This window comes from Pleurodeles waltl, chromosome 9 (genome assembly GCF_031143425.1).
Source record: "Pleurodeles waltl isolate 20211129_DDA chromosome 9, aPleWal1.hap1.20221129, whole genome shotgun sequence".
NCBI lineage: Eukaryota > Metazoa > Chordata > Amphibia > Caudata > Salamandridae > Pleurodeles > Pleurodeles waltl.
The window spans coordinates 134,694,043-134,719,501 of NC_090448.1; the positions used below are offsets into that span (position 1 = coordinate 134,694,043).

General features: G+C 42.0%; 1 protein-coding gene across 2 annotated transcripts in view; it reads right to left on the bottom strand.

Annotated features, from left to right (window-relative positions):
* WNK2 (WNK lysine deficient protein kinase 2) overlaps positions 1-25,459 on the bottom strand; it is a 637,481-nt gene that overhangs the window by 137,014 nt on the left and 475,008 nt on the right. For both annotated transcript variants that reach the window (XM_069206415.1, XM_069206414.1), the window contains one exon: positions 644-858. In XM_069206415.1, the coding sequence (XP_069062516.1) occupies positions 644-858 (215 nt within the window). The remainder of the gene's footprint in view (positions 1-643; positions 859-25,459) is intronic.

Genomic DNA, 25,459 nt, shown 5'->3' on the forward strand with positions numbered 1-25,459 from the left:
CCTGCACTGCAAAACACAGAGTCCTGTAATCAGCCTATCTGTAGGCCCCAGGGCATGCACAATTTTACAGATGCCCTGGTGGCAACTTATTGATTGTAGTAGGGCACACTGCCACTGTGTGTGCCAGCACACCGCCTTAAAGGTGCCCTATGGCTCAAACAGTGCACTTATTACATAATTGAGTCCCAGGTGTTCTTTTAAGAAGAAAATGCAATTTATCTACTCTCCCCCAAACTATTAATAGCCCTATTGCCAATACTGCTATTAGAATAACCCTCATCACTCTCTTCTAATACCCTGACAGACCCTAATCCTAAATCTAGATGAAAATCTTGCCCTTTTCAACATAATTTATTTTTAGGCAACAATGTATTTTGACTGATAACAAAAAAAAAATACCTTTCAATTATATTCTGTCATTTTTATCTGTATTATAGTACCCTAAAGGAAATATGTATTACTGAGCCATACTATTATTTCATAAAGGTCTCCTCGTAGTTACATAATTCCTTTTGGCACATGAGCATCAGCCCAGAGTATTGCATATTTTCAAATGTAAACATCATGATCAAGTCATGGTTATTTGGTGTATTTCGAGGGGCCATAAAAACATACAATATCAACAAAAAGCAAATGATCTTACTTGTGTTTGATGGGACTCCTTTCAGCTGCTGGACCAAAGGATTTAGGAGTTTTCCCGCTTTCAGTTTACTTTTGCTCACTCGTCGCCGTCGGCCACTTGGTGGAGCTACCTGAAATAACCCTACGTTGTGGGGTATTGGCTTTCCAAGGCGAATAAAGAGAGCCTCGATTTCACTCTTTTGCTGGGTTTGAAGTTCTGAAATCTCTTTCATGTGTCTACGAGGAAATGAAATAAATGGCTGCATTAAGGCTTTTGAGAGATGATTGAAATTCTTTCTATACATCCTTAATTCTCAAACAAAAAACAAAATCAAATTATTTGTGCCCAAGCAGCAATACAGAAGTCTCCGTAACAAATAATAAACTCATGGAAACCCAGGCAAGTTAATAAGTACTGACTTTAGAACAGTGCATGGTCCAATGCGCAACTTGGAAAACTTTAATATAGTAACTATAAATTCTTCCGGTAAAGAGTTAGAGGGCGAGTGAGTGGCTGGATACTTTTTGTGCTGTATCCGACATTTCATAGCACCCTGGCCAGGAAAACATCAGAAGAGGCAAACCAAAGTTATCCTTAAGGTATCCCAGACGCGCCCTTTAATAACCAGGCTTTCTCTTAAAGAGGTGCTTGGTAGTGCAGGAGTAGCAAACCAATAGCAAAACAGTTTTGCGAATTAAAAAATATAAGATGGAACGTGATTATAAAATAGTAATAATATATTAACTAAATACCATAAAAAAGATATGCAGAAGATGAAAAACCGAAAAAAATATTTATAAATATTTTAGAAAAAGTCAAAGTAACCAACTTATAATATGGGAAAGACAGCCAGTGGCACAGTCAGAAAATGTGGGACAACGTCAGAAAATATAATTGTGGTGGAGAGAATTCTTTTAGAAGTACTTGGGAGAAACGATAGTATAATTTAACTGTGAATAAGGCCGAATTTTGGGCTTGGTACAAAGATAAAATATGACCTTTACACTTTGAAACTTCCTAGAAGCTAATACTCTTCAGGGACAGTCGAATGAAAGAACGATGTATTTGACAATACTAGGCAGATTCTTTCAGAGACTGCAGTAAGGAATCTTTAACAACAGTTAAACATTCTGGCGAAAGAGTGAAGAATGCAAGTCATCAGACAGGCTGAACAGCTTCCATCTTTTGATTCTGCTGTTCTAGGTTTGGATCTGTTCAACAGGCAAGGGCTGAAGCCCTTTCCTACCAGTCTCAGGGTGAGAACATTATTACATACCAAGGTCCTTTGCCACTTTGGCCTCTATTACCGTTGCCTAGCTTGTACTGTAAGGAAACTCTGGTGTCTAGAGTAATTCTACTACTAAGAACAAACTACCTCAATTCAAGTGTAAAAATTGAGAAAGGGTAGTCATGCTCACCCCTTTGGATCACAACGATATGGGACTGATACACTTCTAGGTGCTGGTCAAGCCGAAGCATTATTTCTTCCAACAAGGATTAGCTAATCCCAGTGCTCAAAGGGCAGCTATGTTATGATGCTTTTAGGAGTAACAATAGATTTGTTTAAGGGGTGCGAGTCAGGTCAGGATCACAGGGTAAATCCCGAACTAAGATCATTGTCCCACACATTCCTATTTGGTTATTTCCTTTCTGGAAAACCAACTAGCTGCACCACAAGCAGAACACCCCCGCCCCCACCCCCCTTTCTTTTGGTTATGAGCCAGGCAACCCCAGGCAAAACTGCTGAGTCCCTAAAAGATGGATCTGCTTTTCTCCTTAATTGCTAAATTAGGCAATATCAGGCTCACTCAATAATCAAACATGTTTGTTTTGTATTAATGAAGTGGGACAGCTCCAGAACCGCCTTTCAGGATACATGGTATTGAAGTCAATTGGGATGTGTTACAAGCACAGTTCACAAACTTCACCGCTAGTAGAAAAGGAGGAAGCATTCCCTAAAATGTCAATTTTTCTTGGTGGAAGCATGACAGCTGCCTATCGCCAAATAATGTGGCAAGTAACAGGTTACTTTAGTGTATGGTTTCTTCTATTTTGTGATCATGGATAGCTTTATCGATTAAAAGTAATTCCCCTTGGTCTATCATCACCCCAAAGGTTTTTACTAACTTCATGGAACTCCGGTGGGTATGATTCATTCCAGAGGTATCAGAGTCTTTCCATACTTAGTCGACTTGCTAATTTCCTCTTCTTTTACAAAGGCAAGCTATCAAGTAATAGAAGTCTGTGATATCCCTTGGAATTGCAGCTCTCTCATCACAATAAAGAAATCCCAGCTGCTGCCATTAGAAGACCTTCAATTCTTCAAGTTTTTCTTCGCTCAACAAGGGAGCGGATTTAGATGTCTCTCCAGACTTCTCAGCAAGCCATTCCGAACAGCTTGAGAGGAGTAAAGGGCATATGGCTGCAACATTGGTACTGCTTCCTTGATCAAGACTTCATCTTTGTACTTTAGTGAAACATCTTCACTTTTGGAATCCAATCACGTTTACAAGGCCAAGAATACAGTAACATAAAAGTAGTTCTGAACCTTCAATCGTTGTTGAACCCCCAAAATCTAGGCAAGGAATTTCCTCTAGTTTTCCCTACTCCCAAGATTATATTAGCAAATGCCAGTGGATTGAGATGCAACTGACAACTGGACGAAACTGGAGGCAGTTCAGCTAACATTGCTTCATTTTGCTCCCCGCTTAAGAGGCCTTGTGGTTTGTATAAGGATAGACAACTTGATTGCTTACATCTAAGCCATTGGGGGGAAGGGGAACGAATTGATAAAACCCAGCTTAGGAGAGCTATCTCACAAGATTTGTTTTTGGTCAAAGATGAATCTCCCTTAAGGGCAGTGTAACTTTTGGGAAGGAAACTGCACCCACAGCAGGTATTCTGAGTTGGGTCCTTCCTTCTTAAATAATGTTTTGTCACAGCCATTCAAAAATCCAGCAAATTTGGGAGAACTTTGGCGCTTCCTGACTAGTTCTATTTACGGCTAAAAAGAACTCTACTTCTAAATTTAAGCTTGTTGATTCCATCTCTGATAGTTAGGGTCTCTCCTTCACATGACCACATGTTCTCCTCTATTCCTTTCCACTAATACTACAGGTTCTTCATAAAATCCAGCAGGAGCAAGCCAGGCTCTGCTGGTGGCGCTGGCCATAGTGACTTTGGTACCTCTTATTATTTCATTTGCCAATATCCTGTATTTAGAAAATCTTCTCTGAGATGTAATCTAGGAGTCTGGATGTTGTGGGGGTGCAGCTTCAGGTTTTTTTTTTTTTTTGCAGAAGTAGCCTCAATAGTTAACAGTCCCTCCACTCAAAGTATATTGTGGTCATTAGAAAAATGTTGAGAAGTAGTGTCCTCCCAAAGGGTTGCAACCCTCCTAATATGAACTATCAAAAATTCTAGCTTTTCTGAGAGATGTTTTCTTATAGGGTTAGCAGTATCCACTTTGCATGGCCATGGACTATTGAGCTGCTCAGAAGTACAGACTATTTTCTTTTAGGCTACTAAGTAACTACACAGTTTCTTTCTGTGAAGACCAGTGATAAATCCTCTTGTTGCACCCTTGGAGTAATGATCAAGTCTTAAAGAGGCTTTACAAGAATCGCTTTTTGAAACATCAGTGTCTTGACTTTAAGTTCTTATCATTGAGTGTCCTATGTAAGGTTGCCATTTACTCAGGCAGGGGAACTGGTGAGATTGGGAGAATGTTGATCTCAGAATCATTTGTACACTTTTCCCCCTGACATAGTAGTTTTGAGGTCTAGTCTGGATTTTACTCTAAATGTTCCATTATCTGTTCACTCTGAGCAGGATCTGGTGATGCCATATTTTCCATTCTCCCTCTTCTGCATCATAAGCTTCAACCCTCACAGTTTATATCCACACAGCATTATATGCCCGCTGGAGCATTTCCATCCTTTGCAGGAATCAATACTCAACGGGGTCAACAGATCTTTGGACCCTGCACAGGATGAGCAGAATAATAAGCCAATTTTGCCATACAAACCAATTAAATTACACAGTATAACCAATGTGGCCACACAATGAAAACTCCAGTCAGGAACAAGGTAAAGGGGTTTTATTACAAACATAAGCTCAGAGTCATGTAGACAATTCGCAAGACAAAGGAATAACTATATAGAATCACCAAAGGATGTCAAAGGCGATGAAATAAGTTCAAAATGACTAACATTAAAAGAACTAAACATTCAATAAAACAATACAGAACATCAGTAAGATCATTTGATGTACAGAAAGCAAATGTTGGCTAGTTTTAATAAGCATCAAGGCAGTTAAAATCATCAAAGTTCAATTTAGCTCGGCATAGGGAAAACCCTACTATTTAGCCAATCAGGGAATAACATGTGCGGGACTAAACACATGTGGGAAGAACAACAAAAAGGGACAAAAAAAATAATTTGGGAAAAGGTAATCTCAGACGATCAGTTACTAACTAAAATAGACAAAAGATAGGTAAAAAGCGTCAGCATATCAGAAGCTCAGTCAAGAGTCTTTTATAATGGTTAGGGAAAAAATCTTTAATTCTCAGCATGGCAAAGAGGAAGATACCTCTCCAAGGGCTCAGCATGCAGGGCAAAAAGATTCCTTTCAGAGCTCCAGGCACTCTGATGGGGAATGCAAGGATTCTACTGAGATCTGACCAAAGTCGTTCTTGGTATTTACATAGTAAAGTTCATACGGCAATCTGAGTTGTCAAAGTAACAGTTCATTTGAAGCTGAAGAGGCAACATTCAATAGAAATCGATCATACGATTCCAAATTGAAACATCTTCATGCTTTCCCAAGTTTGTCATGGGAAGAGCATCCATCCGTGTAGCTCCACACAAAATTGAAACAAATATTTAAAATGCTCGTCCAGAGACCAGGATGTTCAACATCTAAAGTTAATTTCTCAGAACTCTCTGTGCGTAAAGAAATAGACAATATTACCAACCTACTCTTTTCATGGGAATGGAGTCTGAAAGAAAGGTACAGGTCATCAAGATGACCTGACATTTTCTGCACAGTCACGAAACACAGGGCCTAGCAGGCCTCACTTAGGCTAATGCAAGTGAATTAATACAGCACAATAATACATTCAAATAAAACATTTTAATATGTAAACTATAAATTCTGCGTTAATAAATCACCATTGGCGTTTATGTAACAGTACTTTTAATGAAATAACTATTGATTGTCAGTATAACGCAGATCACTTTATGTTCACACACATTTTAGACACTAAATACTAAATATATAGTTTCAATACACACTATTAGTTTAGAATCTAAACTATAACATATTAACAGTCAGATTAAACATTTATTTTAACCGCAATACTGCTAGCGCAGGTGTTTATGTATTTTGAATAAGTTTAAGTAGAAAATAAAATAACGTCGAAAAATAATGCATGCATTTGCAAATGTGATCACGAAGAATGGCCACCTATGTTAATGAAATGTACTAATCAATGATTAAATATTATGAATGTTGAATATATGTTAGACTAATGCAGTAATATGTCATGTTAAGGGTTATGCAGTAAGCTTTATCTTTATAAATTGTAGGCCTTAACTTAGATAGTGTATTGGCCTATTTGCCAGGCCTCATGTAAAAGCTGTATTTCTTAGTGTTTAATAAAATGGCTAACCAAGAAAGTTAAACTGTGAATTTCTATTATATTGCTTAAATGTGCTCCTAACAGAAGCTTCTAGTGTGAACAGACTGTTAGGAGATGATGTTCCTGCTACAGCAACATTTTATGTGTAATGTGTGTAAGACTGACTTTCCCAGGACAAGAACAATGAAGATACTGACTAGAGCAGAAGCTGCAACAATATTGTTACCTGACAAGCCGGACGATGAGGACATTGCAAGACAAACCAATCAACAACATGTGAACTGAGCAATATTAGAATTCATACATTTGGGATTTTAGTTTTATTGGACGGTGTGAACATACTATTAACTGACCAATAGGGATTTGGGAGGTAGTTTAGGTAACATTTTTTTAACGACACTGCACAGGGAGAAGACGCACCATTTTTCTCTTTTCCTCTAGAGGGTTTACCTCTGATCTTTTGGGTACTTTGCCTTTCCTGAACTTTGATGGTGAATCCTGATGCCTTGCTGATCATCTGATGTCCTTAGGACAAAGACTGATTCTGCTTTGCTGATCCACCCTGAGGCTAGGTATAACCTAACTGTGATTATTATGCATATTTGCTTTTTCTTTCTAGGGACCAGCTGTGCTGTTTTGATAGAGCCATAGTTAGATGTTTTCCAAATTTGTGTTACTAAATTGTTTTGCATGAAGCCCAACATGCTGATGCTAATCTGATGTTAGTTAAGTATCCACATTAATGAATTATGATAACAGGGAGTAATGTTTGATGACTTTCTCTGCTCAACTTCATGTACATAATTAAATTGACGCTGCTGACTTTGCTATTGATTTGCACCATAACTTTAGAATGTGTTCAAGCTTTGATAAGATTACGTTTCTTCCGCTGCTTTGGACAACTAGTATTGTTTCTGTATGTGTTTCAATTGATTTTGAGATGAATGTACATGACTTTAGCATTGTTAATATAGGGAAATAAATATTCTAAACATTTACTAAAAGGTGTGGTTATTCATGACTGAAAGGTCATGGTGAGTGACAATTACTGACTCCATTGATTACTACCAATGGTTATTGTGTTTTGATTATGTACTGGAGCTATGCTAAGAACATCTTAATTGCGAGTCAAAAGGTTCATCATCCTATTCGCGTCCCCTTGTAAGTTTACTTATTAAGTTCAGACACGCTAACAATACCACCTAGATTTCAGGAAGCTGTCTAAACAAAAGCACACTAAAATAGCTTCCCAGTGCATCACTCTACAGTCAAACTATTAGTGATTTGGGTAATATAATGCATAAGCTGTCACATATATGTGATCACTGTGAAATGAGGGACAGTATTAAGGTTTCTGCTACATCATGCCTAACCTACAGAACTAAGTGCTTAAAAAAAGGAATTTTTTTGTTTGCCACATTTGGAGCTTCTAGTCAGTGGTTCCATTCTTCCTCTACGGTTTAGTCACTGGTTACAGCAGGCAACTATGACTTAGGCCCTCATTAAGAGTTTGGCGGGCAGCAGAGGCTGCCCCCCAAACTCTTCACACCCTCAGACTGCCTGTGCGGCCTGAATCCCCCAGCCCTAATAGGACTTCACCGCAGGGCTGGCCCTGCGCCGAGCACGGTCTCAACATTGGCACTGCTCCTAATGGAGCCAGTGCCAATGTGGCGGTGCAGTGGGTGCCACAGCGGTAGTCGCACATTCCAATGCCCATAATTCAGGCCGTGGAATGCAAAATGGGGCTGTGCATGAGGACCCCTGCACTGTCCCTGCCAAGTGCATGGGCAGTGCATGGGCCACCCAAGACTCCGATTCCGCCAGCCTTTCCGAAAGGTAGGCGGATGGAGACTCCCAATCCCCAGGTTGGCACTGCAAGCAGCAGCTCGAGAAAGACTGAACAAGAACAGGGAAAGAGTCTAGCTTTGCAGGATGCCGCAGGAAGCAGGAAATCTATTTTGGTTGTGACCTACTGTTCCCCAGTTTTACTAATAAAAAGTAGTCTGACAGGAAGGATCTGAGCTAGCTTAACACCTTGCCTCTGAATCCCAATCTAGTTTCCAGTGTATTGAGTAGGACATTGTGGTCCACTGAATTGAATGCCTCCCCTTTGTCTACCAAATGATGGATGACACCCAGTACGTTTACCGTTGGTATTTCAGTGCTGCCCCCTTCTCTAAAACCAGAATAGAGTTGCATTTGTTCATTTGGTCACAGGGCATTTCTCAATAGATTTGCCCATCCAAGGTAGGTTGGTAATCTTCATTATTCAGAGTCCTGATCTTCCTCCTCACAATTCAAGTTCCCCACTTCCCTGCCTAAACATTATTTTCGGCTTCCAATTGTTGTGAGTTGATCAAGAAAATACCGGAAGTGTTTAGGGAAAGCTTCATACTTTTCTACAGAAGGTGGAGGTTCAGTAGACAGAAAGAGCCACATTGGAAAGGTGGGCTATTTTCAAACTTGGATAGCTATTGGTGAGAATGGAGGCAAATTTCTCAGGAGGTGAGGACTGCAACAAGGAAGTCCAGACCTCTGAGTAAAGAAGATTTACCCAAGTACCCAGGCTAATTACATTCACATATACCTATGAGTTCTGCTTTCAGCTGCTTTGCATACAGGGCACAAGTTGAGTTAAATTTCTTCTAAAACGCTAACCATTTCTGAAACCCAAGGAGCCAAGATGAAAGTACATTTTGATCCCTGAAAAAGTGTTAACCAGCATGAGTTACAGGACATATTACCAAAATATATTTCTTTAGGTACATTGTATCACTCACAGGACAGACATTTGAAGAAGAAAAAATCATGGTATCATTGTTGTGAGCTGGACCCCATATGGGCTCTGAAGAAAGGTGCAATTTTACCATACACAAGACTAGTCTCCACGGCTCAGGTTGTATGTCTCTTTAGAACAGATGTAATTGGGGGAAAGCATCCAATATATCAACAGGCTATGAGAGTGAAGGGGTCAATTGAGGAAAGCAGTTTAACAAGGGAGTAAGTTTAAGTCTCTGAGAGTAGCAGATAATCAGAGTGAGCTGGACCCGAAGTAAACAGACAGATGCAGAGTGTACTGGACTATCCTGCAAGCTAGGGAGAGTGTACTGATTAATTTAAAATGGAGCAGAAAGATAAGATTAGATTGCTTGTTTTCAATTATTTAAGAAGCTCTTTAAGAATTATTTAAGAAACACTATTCAAAAGAGCTACACTTGTTCTACTAACTAACTGAGGACACAAACTGCTGGCAGAAAATAAGAATAATTTTAGTGTGTGCAGAATTAGAGAGAAGAAATTGCAATTCATATTGTTTTAGGACATTTTTACACAATTTGACCAAGGATTCTCATGTAAGAGCTGTCAGGCCTTCAGAGAGGGGCAGGCTGCTCTGAAACACTGCCAGAAGGGGACAGATTCACACATGGCAGACAGCTGAATATCATTAGCTAACCATCTAATCTATTTGAATCAATTGCACCATCTTGGCTTATGCACATACTACATGCCATGAAAATTAGTAGACCAAAGCCTGTAATTTAAGACTTTGGCATTAACAGAGATAAGTCCCTTGGACACAATCATCTAAAAAAATATTACATATATGTAAGTCCCTGTGGGCTTTCCAATTTAGTGGCATTTGCAGAGATTAAAGTGATGCCCAGGGAGCAACGTCTAGTTGTTCATTATGAGACAGCCTCACTAATTGTAAGAACCAACAATTACTTGACTCTTTAATGCCAGATGAAAAGCAAATGTTGAATTTGCTCCAGCTTCACCGAACCCTAAGCCACAAACCATTCTTGCTGTCATTTTCTACTTGCACGTTATTTTTTTATTGAGCTGTTCAAAATGGCTCATTGTGATGAAGAAAACCCATGCGATACTGAAGAACAAGTTATGTATATTTTGTAATGTGTTTCCTGATAAATAGTCTGTCAAACTGCAGATTTCTCACCTTTAGAATAGTACCAGGCATCAGACTGTATGAAGAGAATGTTGTTAGCAATGCTCCCAGAGTGCTATTAGGTGCACTATATGACTCTCTGGTGACTTCACACTGCCCCTAAGTGATGGTGCGGACCCACATACAAGTGCTAGCTCTGCACACTGTCAGTTTCCTAAACTTTCTCTTTCCAGGCACTCAATTACAGAGCACTCCGAACGAATTGCTGGTGACAGTGTGTAAAAATCGAAATTAGGACCTTATTATGATGTTCAGAACTCCACAGAACTTGGATGTGGGAGGGCAGTGAGGAATCTGCAGTTAGAGCATCCACCAGAAATAGCGTTACCAAAGGTAAGTACATTTTCTTCTGTTGGATACTTCTAACTACAGATTTCCCACCATTACAATAGATACCACAGAGGTACCTCTCAATGGTAGGATTGGACTGAAATTGGGAAGTCTTGTACTGCAGAGTAGGCAAATTGGCCCTCCCGTCTGGCTTTGTTGTGAAAGGTGTAGTGTTCTGTGGAAGTGTGTACCTATTACCACATAACAGCCTGCAGGTATCTAGAACTGGCAGATACCACCCTGGCCAATGCAGTCATAGTGGGACAGGTGAAATGAGCCTGCAGACCTTCTGGGCATTTCTTCTTCACCAGCGCTTATATTTTCTAACAGAGGACTATCTCCACATAGAAAATCCTCTTTTGTACCACCTTTCCTTTCATGGTCCCACTGAACCCAATAAAGAGCTGATCATCTCACAATAGTCTTTAGTTCAGTCAATGCAGAATCTCACAGCTGTCTCACGGCCAAACCAGTGTAGCCTCTCCTCCCCTTTTGAGGGATGCGCTGGAGAAACAAATGTTGGCAAGGTGATCGATTGCCCAACATGCGAATGTTATAACTCCTGTGGCAGAACAACTGCTGGAGTGCACTACACCAGTTTACCCAAGGAACACTGATATGGAGAGGTGGTACAGAGAGGTTCTGTAATTCACTAATGTAACAGAACTGATGGTGGAAAATGTTACTTACCCTGTGTAACTATCCATTCATAATGTGTAGTGTTGTAGAGTTGCATGCTTCATATACTCCTTCCATTTAGTTTTGGGTCTGGACGTTGAAACTTCTTCAAATGAAATGAGTTGCAAAGTCAGAAGCTCTGTTGTGACTCCTCCCTTAGTCCACAACCATCCAGGACAATGGCTTCACCTCAGATTGTTTTCTGACCACAGGGTGAGTAGCTTAAGCAGAGTGTAATGCCTGAGACAAGTGTTCTGTATATTGTAAAATGTAATATAAAAACTAAAGAGTAATAAAAAATCTGATAATCAGTGGCTTGGAAGTAAGGAGGAGGGTCGGGGAATGTATCCACAGCACTACATGCTATGAAAAGATGGTTAAAGGGTAGTATAACTTTCAGTTCATAGCAGATCTAGCTGTAGATAAGCATGTTCTGCACAGCAGCAAGCAGACAACCTAGATTTAAACCAGGTTCTTAACAAAAGATTTGGCCAACTGAAGCCAGTTGATAAGCATGGATGTCCAAGCAGACTTAACATTTGGAGCTGAATAAATGGCAGCTTTATAGATGTCTGCTAACGAGATGGAGTCTAGAAATACCATGGTGGCTCCCTTTTTGTGTGTGGAATATGCACCAGGAGGCACAGCCCACTAGTGTTTCATTTTACAGGTCTGAAACATTTAACAATCCATCTTACAATGTCATACTTGGAAAAGGGGTGTCCTTTGTGAGGCTTATGCAAAGGCTACAAAGAGTTATACTACGAAGGACTTGGTCCTACCAATGAAATACATGAGCATAACATATGTAAAGCTCTTTCCGCTGCAGAGTCGGGTGTGGGAAGAAGATGGATAGGTTCATAGTTTGAATAATAAAGTGTGATACTACCTTTGGCAAATATTTGCGATTGGTTCCAACCACATTGGCCATATGCACTTGAAAGGTCCCTCAATAGTCAAAGCCTGTAACTCACTGATGCACCTGAGGGAGTTAATTGCTACTAAGCAGGTGGCCTTCCATGACAAAACTTTAGCCCATAGGAGTGGAATGGTACAAAGGGTGAGCCTATAAAGGCATGCAAGAACTACATTAAAATTCCAGACAGGGGATGGAGGAGTTTTGGGAGATATACCCTTCTAAGGCTTTCCATGAAAGCTTTAATAGAGTTTTTGAAAAGAGACACGAGTTCCTTGTTCTGCATGTATGATTCAACTGCAGCCAGTTATAGGCAGATAGAAGTGTATGCTAACCCATCCTTTCAAATTGTAGAAGGTAGCATACAATATCATGAATAGTGACCTTTAGAGGGTCTCTGTATTTATTTATTTAGTAGTGGATTAACCTTTTCTACTTTGCTGCATAACAGGTACATGCAGTAGGCCTGCAAGCTGAAGGCACCTGAATCATAGGTGCCAAATTGCTAGGTGAGCTGGTTGAGGCCTGAGTGTCTGAGCTGGTCCTGATGCTGAGTGAGAAGGTGATTTGGACACTCAGACCTCTGAGGTAGCATGAACTACCAAGGCTGCCTAGCCCATGTTTGCATCACTTTTGCTTTATTTTCCTGATTGCTTATGACATGTGTAGGAAATGAAGAAACGCACATGCAAATATCCCTGACCAGGGACATAGAAAAAAACAACGGCAACCCAATAATCCACTAGGATGCTGGATATTGAAATTCTAACATAACTTTTCAGAATGATATGAATGCTATGTCATGCACATTTGGACATTACCAATTAATGAGGAGGCCTGAAATATCCTATTACACTCTTATTAATGAAAAAGCAAATCTTATTAATAGGCAGTATTTTCACTTAAAAATAGAATGGTGGTAAAATAGTGAAAAAAGACAGTGAGAATGTGACCTTGGTGGTCAATTATGTACAGTGTAGATAATGGTACACATACTTTCCAAGATCACTTATTATAAATGTCATATTTCCATGTATTCTTAAATTCAGAAAAATGGTCAGTCTGTTCAATTAATATTGATGTTTCAACCTCAATAGTCAAAATTGGATTAAGTCATCATCAGGGCAGAACAAGCAACTGCAGCAGCCACCGTTCTACACAGAAAAAAGAAGAGGCCTATAAGATACTAAGAAAAAATTAAATTCACAAACTACACGAAGCCAGGCAGGGCGTAACTTCTGACTGAAGAGATGCAATGGTAGTCATATACAATGGGGAAGGGCCAAGTAAAGATCACATCCTCTCATTCAAAGTAAAGTCAAAAACCAAAACAAAAGTCCAGAAAAGCCTCAGTGACTATCGACTAGTGCTCTGAAATCATACTCAGAAAAATTCAATAAATTCCCAAATCAGTAAGTTTACTTAGTAAAAAATTACTACTATATTGGCGCCAAACCCATTACAAAATCACAGAACTTCTAAAGTGGTTGATAGTGCTGTACAAGGCTTGATGATGCTGAAATGCATCAATACACAAACTTTGTCATCGATGAGGCAAGAACCAGAAAAATCACACACCAATTTACAAGTTCTAAATGGCTGCTTTCAAAAGAAATGGTAACAAATAGTATTTCCAAAAAGGATTTGCATGAAGAAGGTCAAAACTGTCAACCTGCAAATGGTGGTATGAACACCATAATTATTAGCAGCCATATTAGCCCTAGCCCCGAACAGGAGACCTTGTGAAGCACTCATCTAGTTAATGGCATGCCATCAAGTCGAACTGAAAGACAGCAAAACATGACTTTAGAAAGAGAACAAACTTAATCCTAGTTCCCTCTGCTGGGACATCCCAACTAATGGAAACTGAAAAGGGACTAGCCAGTGTTATTTTAGTGTACCATTGTTAGAAATGGGGTCTCTACTTGGCAGTCAGTTTACTCCCAGTCCAAGTAGGGACCCTCACTCTAATCAGGGTAAGAGAGTCACAGTCTTAAGAAAACTCCTGCTCACCCGCCTTGGTAGCTTGGCACAGGCAGACAGGCTTATCTCAGAGGCAATGTGTTAATTATCTGTTCCTACACACAGTAAGACAGTGAAAACATTACAAATGGACACCACACAAATTTAGAAACATAGCAACTATTTAGCTAACTAAAACAAGACCAAAAGGACAAAAATCCTACATACACAAAAATATGAATTTTAAAAGATGAAATCCCAAGAAAGCGCTAAGAAGCACACTAGTTCAAAATAGTGCTATCACAGCGTCATAACGTAGCCGTTCCCCACAGTCCCATGCTACTTACGAAGGAGTGCGGCACCGGTCACGAAGTCGCATGGACCCCAGGTCCAGTATCTTAGAAATGAGTCAGAATCAAAGACGTGACAAATAGTAGGGGATTGAGGGGTCGCTGGAGTAGGTGTGGCCTCGGTTTCGTACTACTATGCAGGAGGTGAGGTGTTGGTTCCTTACTGCTACACAAGGAAGGGGAGGCGTTGGTTCCTTGCAGAGGAGTTGAGGTGGCATCGGTACCTTATGATCCAGTGGGATCGATGAGTCCTATGAGTCAAGATGCGATGGGGTAACCTCTCAGGGCTGAGGTCACACCACGGAGCCACAGGTGCCAGGGTGGAGTTGGGTGTCATAGACATCAATGACACACACTCGGGACGCACAGTGTTGCATGACTTCAGAGGCACTGTAGCAGCGTCGGGTCTGTGGTGTCGGTCATCACACTTCAGCGGGGACCACGGCTTCACGTGTAGGCTGCGTCGCGGAACAGGGTGTCTGCGCCAGTTCTGGAGTAATCCGGAGTTGGGGTGCCTGGTTCTTCTTGTTTTATGCCAGACTTCACTCCCAAGGGCTCAGGAACTGGAAGGGGCACCTCTTGGCAACTCAGGGTCCTCAGCAAGAGAATCCAGGGGAGGGGCAGGTGAAGTCCTTGATGTCTCAGACTTCTTAACAGAAGGAAAGCTCAGTCCAAGACCTTGGTGAAACTTCACAAGCAGGATGCACAGCAAAGTCCAGTCTTTGTCCTCTCCAAAGCAGAAGCAGCAACTGCAGGCCACCCCAGCAAAGCACACACAGCAAAGGGCAGTACTCCTCCTCTGCACAGCTCTTTTCCTTGGAAGAGTCTCCTCTTCATCCAGAAGTGTATTCTAAAAGTCTGGGGTTTTGGATTCAATACTCATACTAATTTCTGCCTTTAAAGTAGGCAAACTTCAAAGGAAAGTCTTTGAGGTGCACAAGACCCTGCCTTTCCATCCCTGGTCCTGGACACACTCAAGGGGGCCGGAGACTGCATTGTGTAAGGACAGGCACAGCCCTTTTCAGGTCAGTTCCTCCCTACACTCTAGCCCAGGAAGACCCATCAGGATATGCAGGGCGGACTTTAGCTCCCTTTATGTTACTGTCTAGAGTGAATTCACAAACAGCCCAATTGTCATCCTGACCCAGACGTGTATTCAAGCAGACAACCAGAGGCACAGAATGGTTAAGCAAGAAAATGCCCACTTTCTAAAAGTGGCATTTTCAAACTTACAATCTAAAAACCAACTTCACCAAAAGATGTATTTTTAAATTGCGAGTTCAGAGACCCCAAACCTCTATCTGCTCCCTATGGGAAATTGTACTTAAAAGATATTTCAAGGCAATCACCGTGTTAATCTGTGGGAGAGATAGGCCTTGCAACAGTGAAAACTGAATTTAGCAGTATTTCACTATCAGGACATGTAAAACACACCAGTACATGTCCTACTTTTTAAATTTACTGCACCCTGCCCATGGGACTGCCTTAGGCCGACCTTAGGTGTGATGTACATGCACATGTACTAAAAGGGAAGGTGTGGGTTTGGCAAGTGGGTTACTTGCCAGGTCGATATGACACTTTAAAACTGCACACAGACACTGCAATGGCAGGTCCGAGACAGGTTTACAGGGCTACCCATGTGGGTGGCACAATCAATGCTGCAGGCCCACTAGGAGCTTTTGATTTACATGCGCTGGGCACACATGGTGCACTATACTAGGGACTTACTAGTAAATCATATAAGCCAATCTTGGGTAACCAATCATAATCACAATTTACAGAGGGAGCACTTGCACTTTAGCACTGATCAGCAGTGGTAAAGTGCCCAGAGTACCAAAACCAGCAAAAACGAAATCCAGCACAGTCAGAAATACAAGAGGCAGAGGCAAAAAGTCAGGTGAAACCACGCAAAGGATGCCAAGTCTAACAACCATTAAAATCTATGCAAGAAAAACGAGAGCTAATATCATGTGCGGTCAGACAGTTCATTAAATGGACAGTGCTGTAACTAACAACAATGGTCAGAACGGACAATAGTCAAACATGCTACTTAATCTGCAAGGGTTATTAAAAAGACTTCTGTTAAATAAAAATGCAATCAAATGACTAATCCTTAATGGATGGTTGTGACAACACCAATTATTTAAGGAAGAAAAGGAGTATGACTGCCACAACAAATATACCAAACTATGGATATGATTTTGACAAACACAATGCTGTCAACCATCTATTAGATATCAATACAGAAGGGTGAATATTCAGTTCCTATTTGCAATTATAATTGGAAGTGAATGTTACTAATCTATTGATATATAGGACACAGTTGTTCAAGAAACGACTCATAGTGGCACGATATTTATCTGGAATACACAGAGCGTGGTGAGAACAATGGAAAAGTCAAACAGGACAAAAACAGATTCTCACCATATCCATTATGCTTTGGGGTGGATGCAGGAGTTCTGAATCCACTTTTGGCTTGGTGTTTACAAAAAGGTGAACGTTGCATAAAGGATTGAAGGGCGCCCATGGATTTGGCAAAGTCTGTGTCCTTCTTGACTTTTTTCTAACATGTTGTCGACCTGGGGCTGAAGAGATGCTCAACATCAAACGGCACGTTGAGAAGGTGCTGTTGCCGCTTTGGCCGGAAACTGGAGATTTGGAGCCAAGTGCTGTGGTGTAGGTTGATTATGGTTTTAATGCATTTGGAGGTAGTGTTTGCAGCATCCAGACAGCATCAGGTGTTCACACTGCATATGGGTTTGCCCTGTGCCACCAGCTATTTACTTCCTGTGTGCCATATGAAGGAGTTTGATGAGGTCTTTAATTTCCTTACAATGATGCTTGTTGAAGCTGGAGATCAAGTCAAGTGAGTGCGAAGCACCAGTGTGTGCCAGGCCCCACTGCCACGTTGTTGCCAGAAGCATCTATCTGCTTGATTGATTTGTCAGGCACAGGGAGATTGCCTTTTGCCTGTGCTGAAGCATGTTTGCATGCTGTGTGTACAAACAATGAGTCTGGTGGCTTTATTCCACAGATATACACTGGGACATCTGAAGCAGGTATGAGCTTCTTTTCAATCTTTGGGGTGACGACCCTTGCCTTGACTGGCTCCTGAAAATTATCAGGTGCAGACTTCAGCTTGCCTTTGAGTATTGGGGATGCAGTGCACCAATCGCCCAATCTTTGAGACTGTTTTGATAAGGAAATAATTGTTGTCGTGGACGATGCACATCTTAATCTTGCGATGGTGTGCAGCCCTCTGAAATGTTGCATAAGCAGTGGTGTTATCCTGTAGGGACTCTTTGGTGGTAGTAGGGTTTTAGGTCAGACTCATCTGAGGGATCCATGAAGTTGTCTCTCCACAAGTCATCCCCTTCTTTGTGCACAAAGAGCTCATAGTATGGGTCCTGGGAGTGACGAAGGGAGCAGAGATCTGATTCAGAGTGGAGGAATTCAGGAGTGGATTGAATAGAGTGAAACTTTGGAGGTGGGTAAGGGCGTACAAGTGGCAGTGGTGAAGGATAAGGCCAAGCAGCAGGAAGAGTTGGCGATGGGCTTGTAGCTAAGTCCCTTAGGTGGAAAAGTAGGACACTGAAATGGTGACCTTTCCTTATCGAAGGACAACTTCCATCTTTTAGGGGATGCCAAAGGGGGTGTGTGGGGGCTTGGAAGACGGAGGCTTGGCAAGCATTTCCCTGAGATTGATGAAGGTCTTTCATCTCCTTTTATGGACCTATGGCAGTTACAGCTACATTCTTTAGAGTTTTTTTTTTTACATCAGGGCCAGTGTTGATGAGGATCAGGGCGGGCCTTTCAGTGTTAACTTTCATTATATGATGGAAAAACACATGCCATTACCACGTACGTCTTTACAACGGGACCATTACCACACATATGCCTATACCATGCATGCCTTTACCACCAACATATAGCTTTACCATTCATGCCTTTACAATGAAAATGTAAGTATTTCACAGGTAAATATAAAGCTATATATGTATAAACACACATATATGCACACATATATAAATTACCTACTGGTGGTCAGTAGTAGGTAGTTATAGTTAGGATCTAGTTTCCGTAGAAAAGTCATTTTTTGACTTGACTATATCTTGGGCACCATTTGACAAATCTTCACGAAATTTTCCGAAATAAGTGCTCTCTAGAATCTTGTTGTGCATGGAAAGTTTTGTGGTGATCTGTCAAGAGGTGGCTGAGAAAAAGGGGAGGTAAAAACAAATATGTGTTTCCCATGTTAATGCCCCATAAACTCTTTAGACATACCTGCAGCCTGAACCAAGGGACGGAATTGCACCAAATTCGGCAAAAAGGTAGCTGTTGGTGCACACATGACCTTGGTTTTTTTTTTTTATTTGGTGTAAATCAGTTCAGGAATTTGGGAGTAATTAACAGAAATACAAATTTGTATATCTTGGGTTGTGACAAATGCATGGATACTGTCGATTTCATGCAGAGATCTGAAAAAAATGAAAAAAAGAAAAGGGGGCTGGGTACTGTTACCCTACTTCCTTAGACTTGGTGCAGGGGTCCCCCCATGGACTAGCTCCACTACCCTCCTCCCAAAGGCTAAAAAGCATATTTTTTTTAATTCATGGCAGAAATCACAAATATTCACAAGTTCCACTGTGAATTGAAAAAAAACCAAACAAAACAAACAAAAAAAAAGCTTTTCATTTAGCACCGCGCCGGGAGGGCCAAGCCCCGGGGTCATTTTCAAAATACAGTAGGGGAATGCAGAAGTCCCCCCTCCTAGGGCTTTTTAAAGCCCTGCAAACCATCACCTCCCCTTGGCAAGATAATTATAACATGCATTCATCGGGAGCACCACATCCTGGGGCAATCAACTATTATGTATGGCGGAGCTGAGCCGCGACTCCGAAGCTCAGGGACTGCCACCACACAAGGCAGTCAATATAGTATATGGGGTGGCTGTGTGGCCCCCTACAGCCCTGTGGACAGCCACCTTCCTGGGGCAATCAATATAATGCTTTGGGGGTTGGGCCTGGGTGATGCCGGTCCCCAGAGACCAGGTACTGCGGCCAGATCCCTGCCTTGCATGGCCCCAGCCCCTCTCCCCAAGCCTTTAAAGGCCCTGCTGTCCTGATCGACCAGGAGCAACTACATTTAAAAAAAAGGGTGGGGCAGCATGGCTCCCCTTCCTGCCCCTTCTTAATCCCCAGAAATCCCATGCCTCAGGCCAAAATCTAAGGGAAGTGGGTGTGCAACCACACCATTCCTGAGCCTTTTTAGGGCCCTGGAACCCCATCCCCCAGGGTCATATTATTTTAAAAGGGTAGGGGGACCACATTCCCCAAAGTTTTTTTTTTTTTTTTTTTTTGAAAGGGGAGGGAGGATGCGTGGCCCCCCTCCCCAGGCTTTCTCAGGGCTCCTGCAGCTCCAATCCAGGCACTGCATGCTGCAGGAGCCAATGCTGCTCTCACCTGGAGGGAGCAGCTATTTATTCGGGAAACATCCTTTTATACGACTTTTTTTTTTTTTTCTTCTTTTTTTTTTTACGAAAGTCGTGGTTAACGAAAGCGCAACAACACTTTTTTTTAACCACGACTCCGTTATTTTGTGCCTTAACTACGTATGTTCTGAACAACAAACATGCATGGTTAAGGTACAAAGAAGGGAGTTGGCGAAGGAGGACGACGCAGGTGACAAGGGGTCGACTAAGGTAAGTGGTGGGTTTAGGTTTTGGGGAGGGGGTGGGGGGGTTTAGGTTTTGGGGTGGGGTTGGGGCGTTTTTGGTTTTGGGGGGGGTAGTGGGGTTTAGGGGGTTTTAGGTTTTGGGGTGGGGTTGGAGGGGTGGGGCGTTTTTGGTTTTGGGGAGGGGTGGGGGGTAGGGGGTTTTAGGTTTCGGGGTGGGGTTGGGGGGTGGGGCATTTTTGGTTTTGGGGAGGGGATGGGGTTTTAGGTTTTGGGGTGGGGTTAGGGGGTTTTTGGTTTTGGGGAGGGGGTGGGGGTTTTGGGGTGGGGTTGGGGGGATGGGGCGTTTTTGGTTTTGGGGAGGGGTGGGGGGTCAGGGGGTTTTAGGTTTTGGGGTGTGGTTGGGGGGTGGGGCGTTTTTGGTTTTGGGGAGGGGTGGGGGTTAGGGGGTTTTAGGTTTGGGGTGGGGTTGGGGGTGTAGGGTTTTAGGTTTTGGGGTGGGGGTTTTTGGTTTTGGGGTGGGGTTGGTGGGTAGGGGGTTTTAGGTTTTGGGGTGGGGAGTTTTTGGTTTTGGGGTGGGGCGTTTTTGGTTTTGGGGAGGGGGTGGGGGTTAGGGGGTTTTAGGTTTTGGGGTGGGGCGTTTTTGGTTTTGGGGAGGGGGGTCGGGGGTTGGCGGTTTTAGGTTTTGGGGTGGGGTTGGGGCGTTTTTGGTTTTGGGGAGGGGGTGGGGGGTCAGGGGGTTTTAGGTTTTGGGGTGGGGTTGGGGTGTTTTTGGTTTTGGGGAGGGGGTGGGGGGTTTTAGGTTCTGGGCTGGGGGTTTTTTGGTTTTGGGGAGGGGGTGGGGGTTAGGGGGTTTTAGGTTTTGGGGTGGGGTGGTTTTGGGGAGGGGGTGGGGGGTCAGGGGGTTTTAGGTTTTGCGATGGGGTTGGAGTGGGGGGTTTTAGGTTTTGGGGAGGGGGTGGGGGGTCAGGGGGTTTTAGGTTTTGGGGTGGGGTTGGGGTGTTTTTGGTTTTGGGGAGGGGGTGGGGGTTAGGGGGTTTTAGGTTTTGGGCTGGGGGTTTTTTGGTTTTGGGGAGGGGGTGGGGGTTAGGGGGTTTTAGGGTGGGGTGGGGGGGTGGGTTGAGGGATGTAGGGTGAATGGTGCCTATTAGTAATGCTTTTATCAGGAATGCCTTTACAATGAAATATCATTAAGGCATTCGTAAAATCATTAGTAGTAAGAACGAGGTCGGTGTTCCGACCTCGTTGTTAAGGCAGTAGTTGTTTTTAAAGTCGGTGTTCCGTCGTACAATCATTTATTCTGCTCCCTCTGGGTGGGAGCAATCTCTTCTTCTGTTCCCCTGCCCGTACCAGTGATGGCAGGGAAATAGATCTCAAATCTGCTCCCACACTGGGAGCAGACTTTGTGCTTGCACCAGTTTGGCGGGAGGTGCAAAAATGCTCCCACCAGACAGGAGCAAAAACAAGTTTCTCTGCCCACAACAATGGAGGCAGGGAAATATACTGTGTCCCAGGGGCGAGCTCCCCTGGATACATCAAGTGAACCAGCCAGAGACCCTTAAAGGAGCACCAAGGCGATTCATGGCCCCTTCCCTTATGAACTATGAAGTGCCCTGGGAGATGGGGTTTCTGGGGGCAGAAAATGGGCTTGGGAGGGGAGCTACTGGCACTTTCATCCATATATATGGATTAACGTATAGTAATGAAAATGACTTTACATTAAAAAAAACCTTAGATATTCACTGAAAAAAAACAAAGGTTACAGGAATGATAGAGTTAGGAAACAGAATTAAAAAAAGACAATAAAAAAAAACAAAGATTACAGGGACGTTATAGTTAGGCTCACATTTTAAATGTATCAAACCACAGAAATTCACCAGTTATAGTTAAAGCTATCTCCATTAACTATAACTTGTGCCATAAGGTAACTAGAAGTCGTGCCCTCTGCATACACTGCTAATTACCCCAAATTACTTCCAAATATTGAAGAAAAAACTGTGCATGGCGAGGACGCGAGTTATAGTTAAACCTTCAGTCAAGGGAACAATATCCCATGGAAGCTTTGAGGCAATTAACTGATAGGTCATGGTATCAAGCTACCACCAGGGACCTAAAATTGGCGAGTGTAAAAGCGTTTTTATGAGTTATTGGATATTTGGAAGGCTAGAGGCATTTTGGAGTTCGACGAGTATCAGTACTTGAGGGTAGAACGATCCATGCATTCCAACTTTTTAATCATATACCTAAAATACATAAAAATGCAAAAAATTCTCCAGGTTGTTCTATTGTCTTATCCAAAGGCAGTTTATTAGAGAATGCCCTTTGTAAAAGGCCTGAGCTCGTATTTTAGGGACACTAGTGACTTTATGAAAATCATTGAAGGGGTACAATGTGAACCAGGGCTCCTTCTAATCACTTTGGACATAATGAGCTTGTATACTTGCATTTCTCATGATTGTGAGCTGGAGGCTGTGGAATTTTTTCTCAAGGATAGGCCCCTCAAATATTTTGAGCAAAATAGGATGCTTTTGCATATGACAGCTTTTGGTTTATATAACATTTGTTTGTTTGCGGGACAACTATACCAGCAACAACAAGGTACAGCCATTGGTATGTGCTTCGCCCCCAGTTATGTGAACTTGTTCATGTGCTGGTGGGAAAAGCGCATGGCCTGGGCTGAGGAGAATGACAGCTGGGTTGAACAGGTGGTCCTATGGGCAAGATATATAGATGACCTGTTTATAACATGGAAGGGCTCTAGACAATGAGCAGAAGAATATATTGACAGATTAAATACTAATGATTTGAATTTAACACTTACGAGTGAGATCAGCAACACAGGAGCCTTTTTAGATCTGCGGGTTTATGTACAGGATAATCAGTTATACACTAAGTTGTACATGAAACCAACTGCAGGCAATTCCATACTACAGGCGACAAGTCAGCATCCTCATACTTTGCTGACGAGCATACCGTATGGTGAGTTATTGTGGGTAAGGCACAATTGCTCCTCGCCCAGTGAGTATCAGAAAGCAGAGGGAGATACAATTTGGAGGTCCCCTAGAAGGTTACTTGTGGAAGCCTTTCAGAAGGTATGGCAAATTGACAGGACAAGTTTGTTAGTCACCAGTTCGCAGAATAATTCACAATACTATGCAGAACAAGGTTCCTGGATAGTAACAAAATTATCAGAAGGGTTGAAAGGATTTGACAATATCATGAAGAAAAATTGGGGCATCTTGCAAACAGACATCATAGGCCCCAGACTCCCTGGCTCTCCGTCAATAACATACAAACGGGGTACCTCACTGAAAGATCTATTAGTGCACAGTCATTTTTCAGAAACAAGAGGTAAGAAATTGCAGTTAAGTGGATTTTATCCTTGCACATGGTGTAAAGCCTGCAAATACAGTAGCAAGGTAAAAGGCTATGAAGCCCCAGGTGAGAAGGAAAAGAGAATTATCAGTGCATTTATGAATTGCAATTCAGATTTTGTAATGTACAGCCTGGCTTGCCCATGTGGTAAAAAGTACATGGGCAGCACAAATTACACTACTAGGAAAAGGAACTTGGAGCATATGAGAGAAATTGGCAACCAGGATCCTATCTATCCGGTCGCAAGGCATTTTCAGGCAGAACATCAGAGAGACAAAAATAAACTATGCTTCCTTTGTATTGACCAAGTCAATAGGGATGAGAGAGGGGGAGATAAAGTGAAAACGTAGAGGCAACTTGAATCCGGTCACATCATCAGGTTGCGTACAATGGTACTCCATGGCCTTTAATGAAGTTGAAGAGTTGTGGACACAATTAGGGTAGTGATTGTGTAACTATAGTCTTGCAAAGAATACCTGCTATATTAGTATGGATTTAGTAAAGTTTCTAAGATAACTGAACAAACGAGTTCTATGCTGCCTAGTCAATAAGGAGAAGTGTGTGCTAGAAGTAACCTCGAATTGTAGCTTAAATCGGACTAATAAAGCAGCAAACCAAAAGTGATGGGCATTGTGTACATTGAATATGGTTTTTAAGGTATGGAATTATGAATTGAGCATACGCAATTATTTATTTGCGATTATAGAAGAAATGTAGAATCAGCAGTTTCTGGTTGTAAATTATATGTAAACATTATTTGGCGCGTCAATTACATGTTCAAAGATGGCGGTCACATATTTTCAATGAGTTCAAGTGTTTTGTCATGTGGGTCAGTCCGTTTATTATTTGACTAAATGAGGCTATGATTTAAATGAATTGTAGTGGCTCGGCATCTCATGGTATTGAGAAAGGCCAATAGCCGAAGCATGTTTGCCCATTTCTTGATGGATTTGGTGGTGGCACAATAAATTGTTTTTTTATGATTACACTCCATTAGTGTGTGCCGCTTTCTGATGGGAAACTAATATATACATACATACATTTCCACCATGAGATAGTAGCAAAAAACAACATTTGTTTTTTTAATTTTTGTCCCAGGGGGTCCTTCCTGGATCCCATCATGGGGCCTAGGGATGCAGGGTATCCACACCCTGCCTCCTTATATCCTTTCATTTTTTTTCTAAACTTCAGGATAGTGGACTAAGTCCCTGAGTGCTGTAATGCCTGCCAGCAGCATTTTGCTAATGTAGCTGGCAGCCAAAAAGATTGCTTGCTCCCACAGGAGCGAGATGGCCCAAGAGGAACAAGAGCTCCCTGCCCCAATAAAAACACTATTTTTAAATGAGCATTCTCTCAACCCTCTTGTGGACTCAACAATCAAGATATACAATTATTTTTAAATGTATATTTCTCATAAATCATAAAAATCACAATTTGGGGACCAACATCTAACCTCCCACCAAATTTAGTGCAATTCCTCAAAGTAGTTTTTGCTGTAGTGGTTTTTAAAGAAGCCTATTGAAAATGCATGTGAGCTTTGCATTTTGGGACCCCCCCCTGTTTTGGTTTTTTTCAGTCCCTGCTTGACGGATCACCCCGAAACTTCCCATGCACGAACTAGGCAAAAAAAAAACACCTCTTTTGGAGAGTTTTGTGCAGATTTCCTCTGGAAATGCTCACTTAACAATAACTACCCAATGACAACCACCACTGGAGAAAAAAGGGGGAGAGGAAGAGTAAGGGGACTCAAAAAAGAGTGCATTTCTAATGTTAAATCCCATAGGAGCCTTGAGCATTATTGCAGCCCAAACCACTGGTTGAAATTAGACCAAATTTAGAAGAAAGGTAGCTTTAAGTAGGCAGATTACGTTTTTGTTCTTTGGCATAAATCTCATCAGTAGTTTAAGAGAAATTAAAGGAAAACCAAATTTATATACCTGGAGGT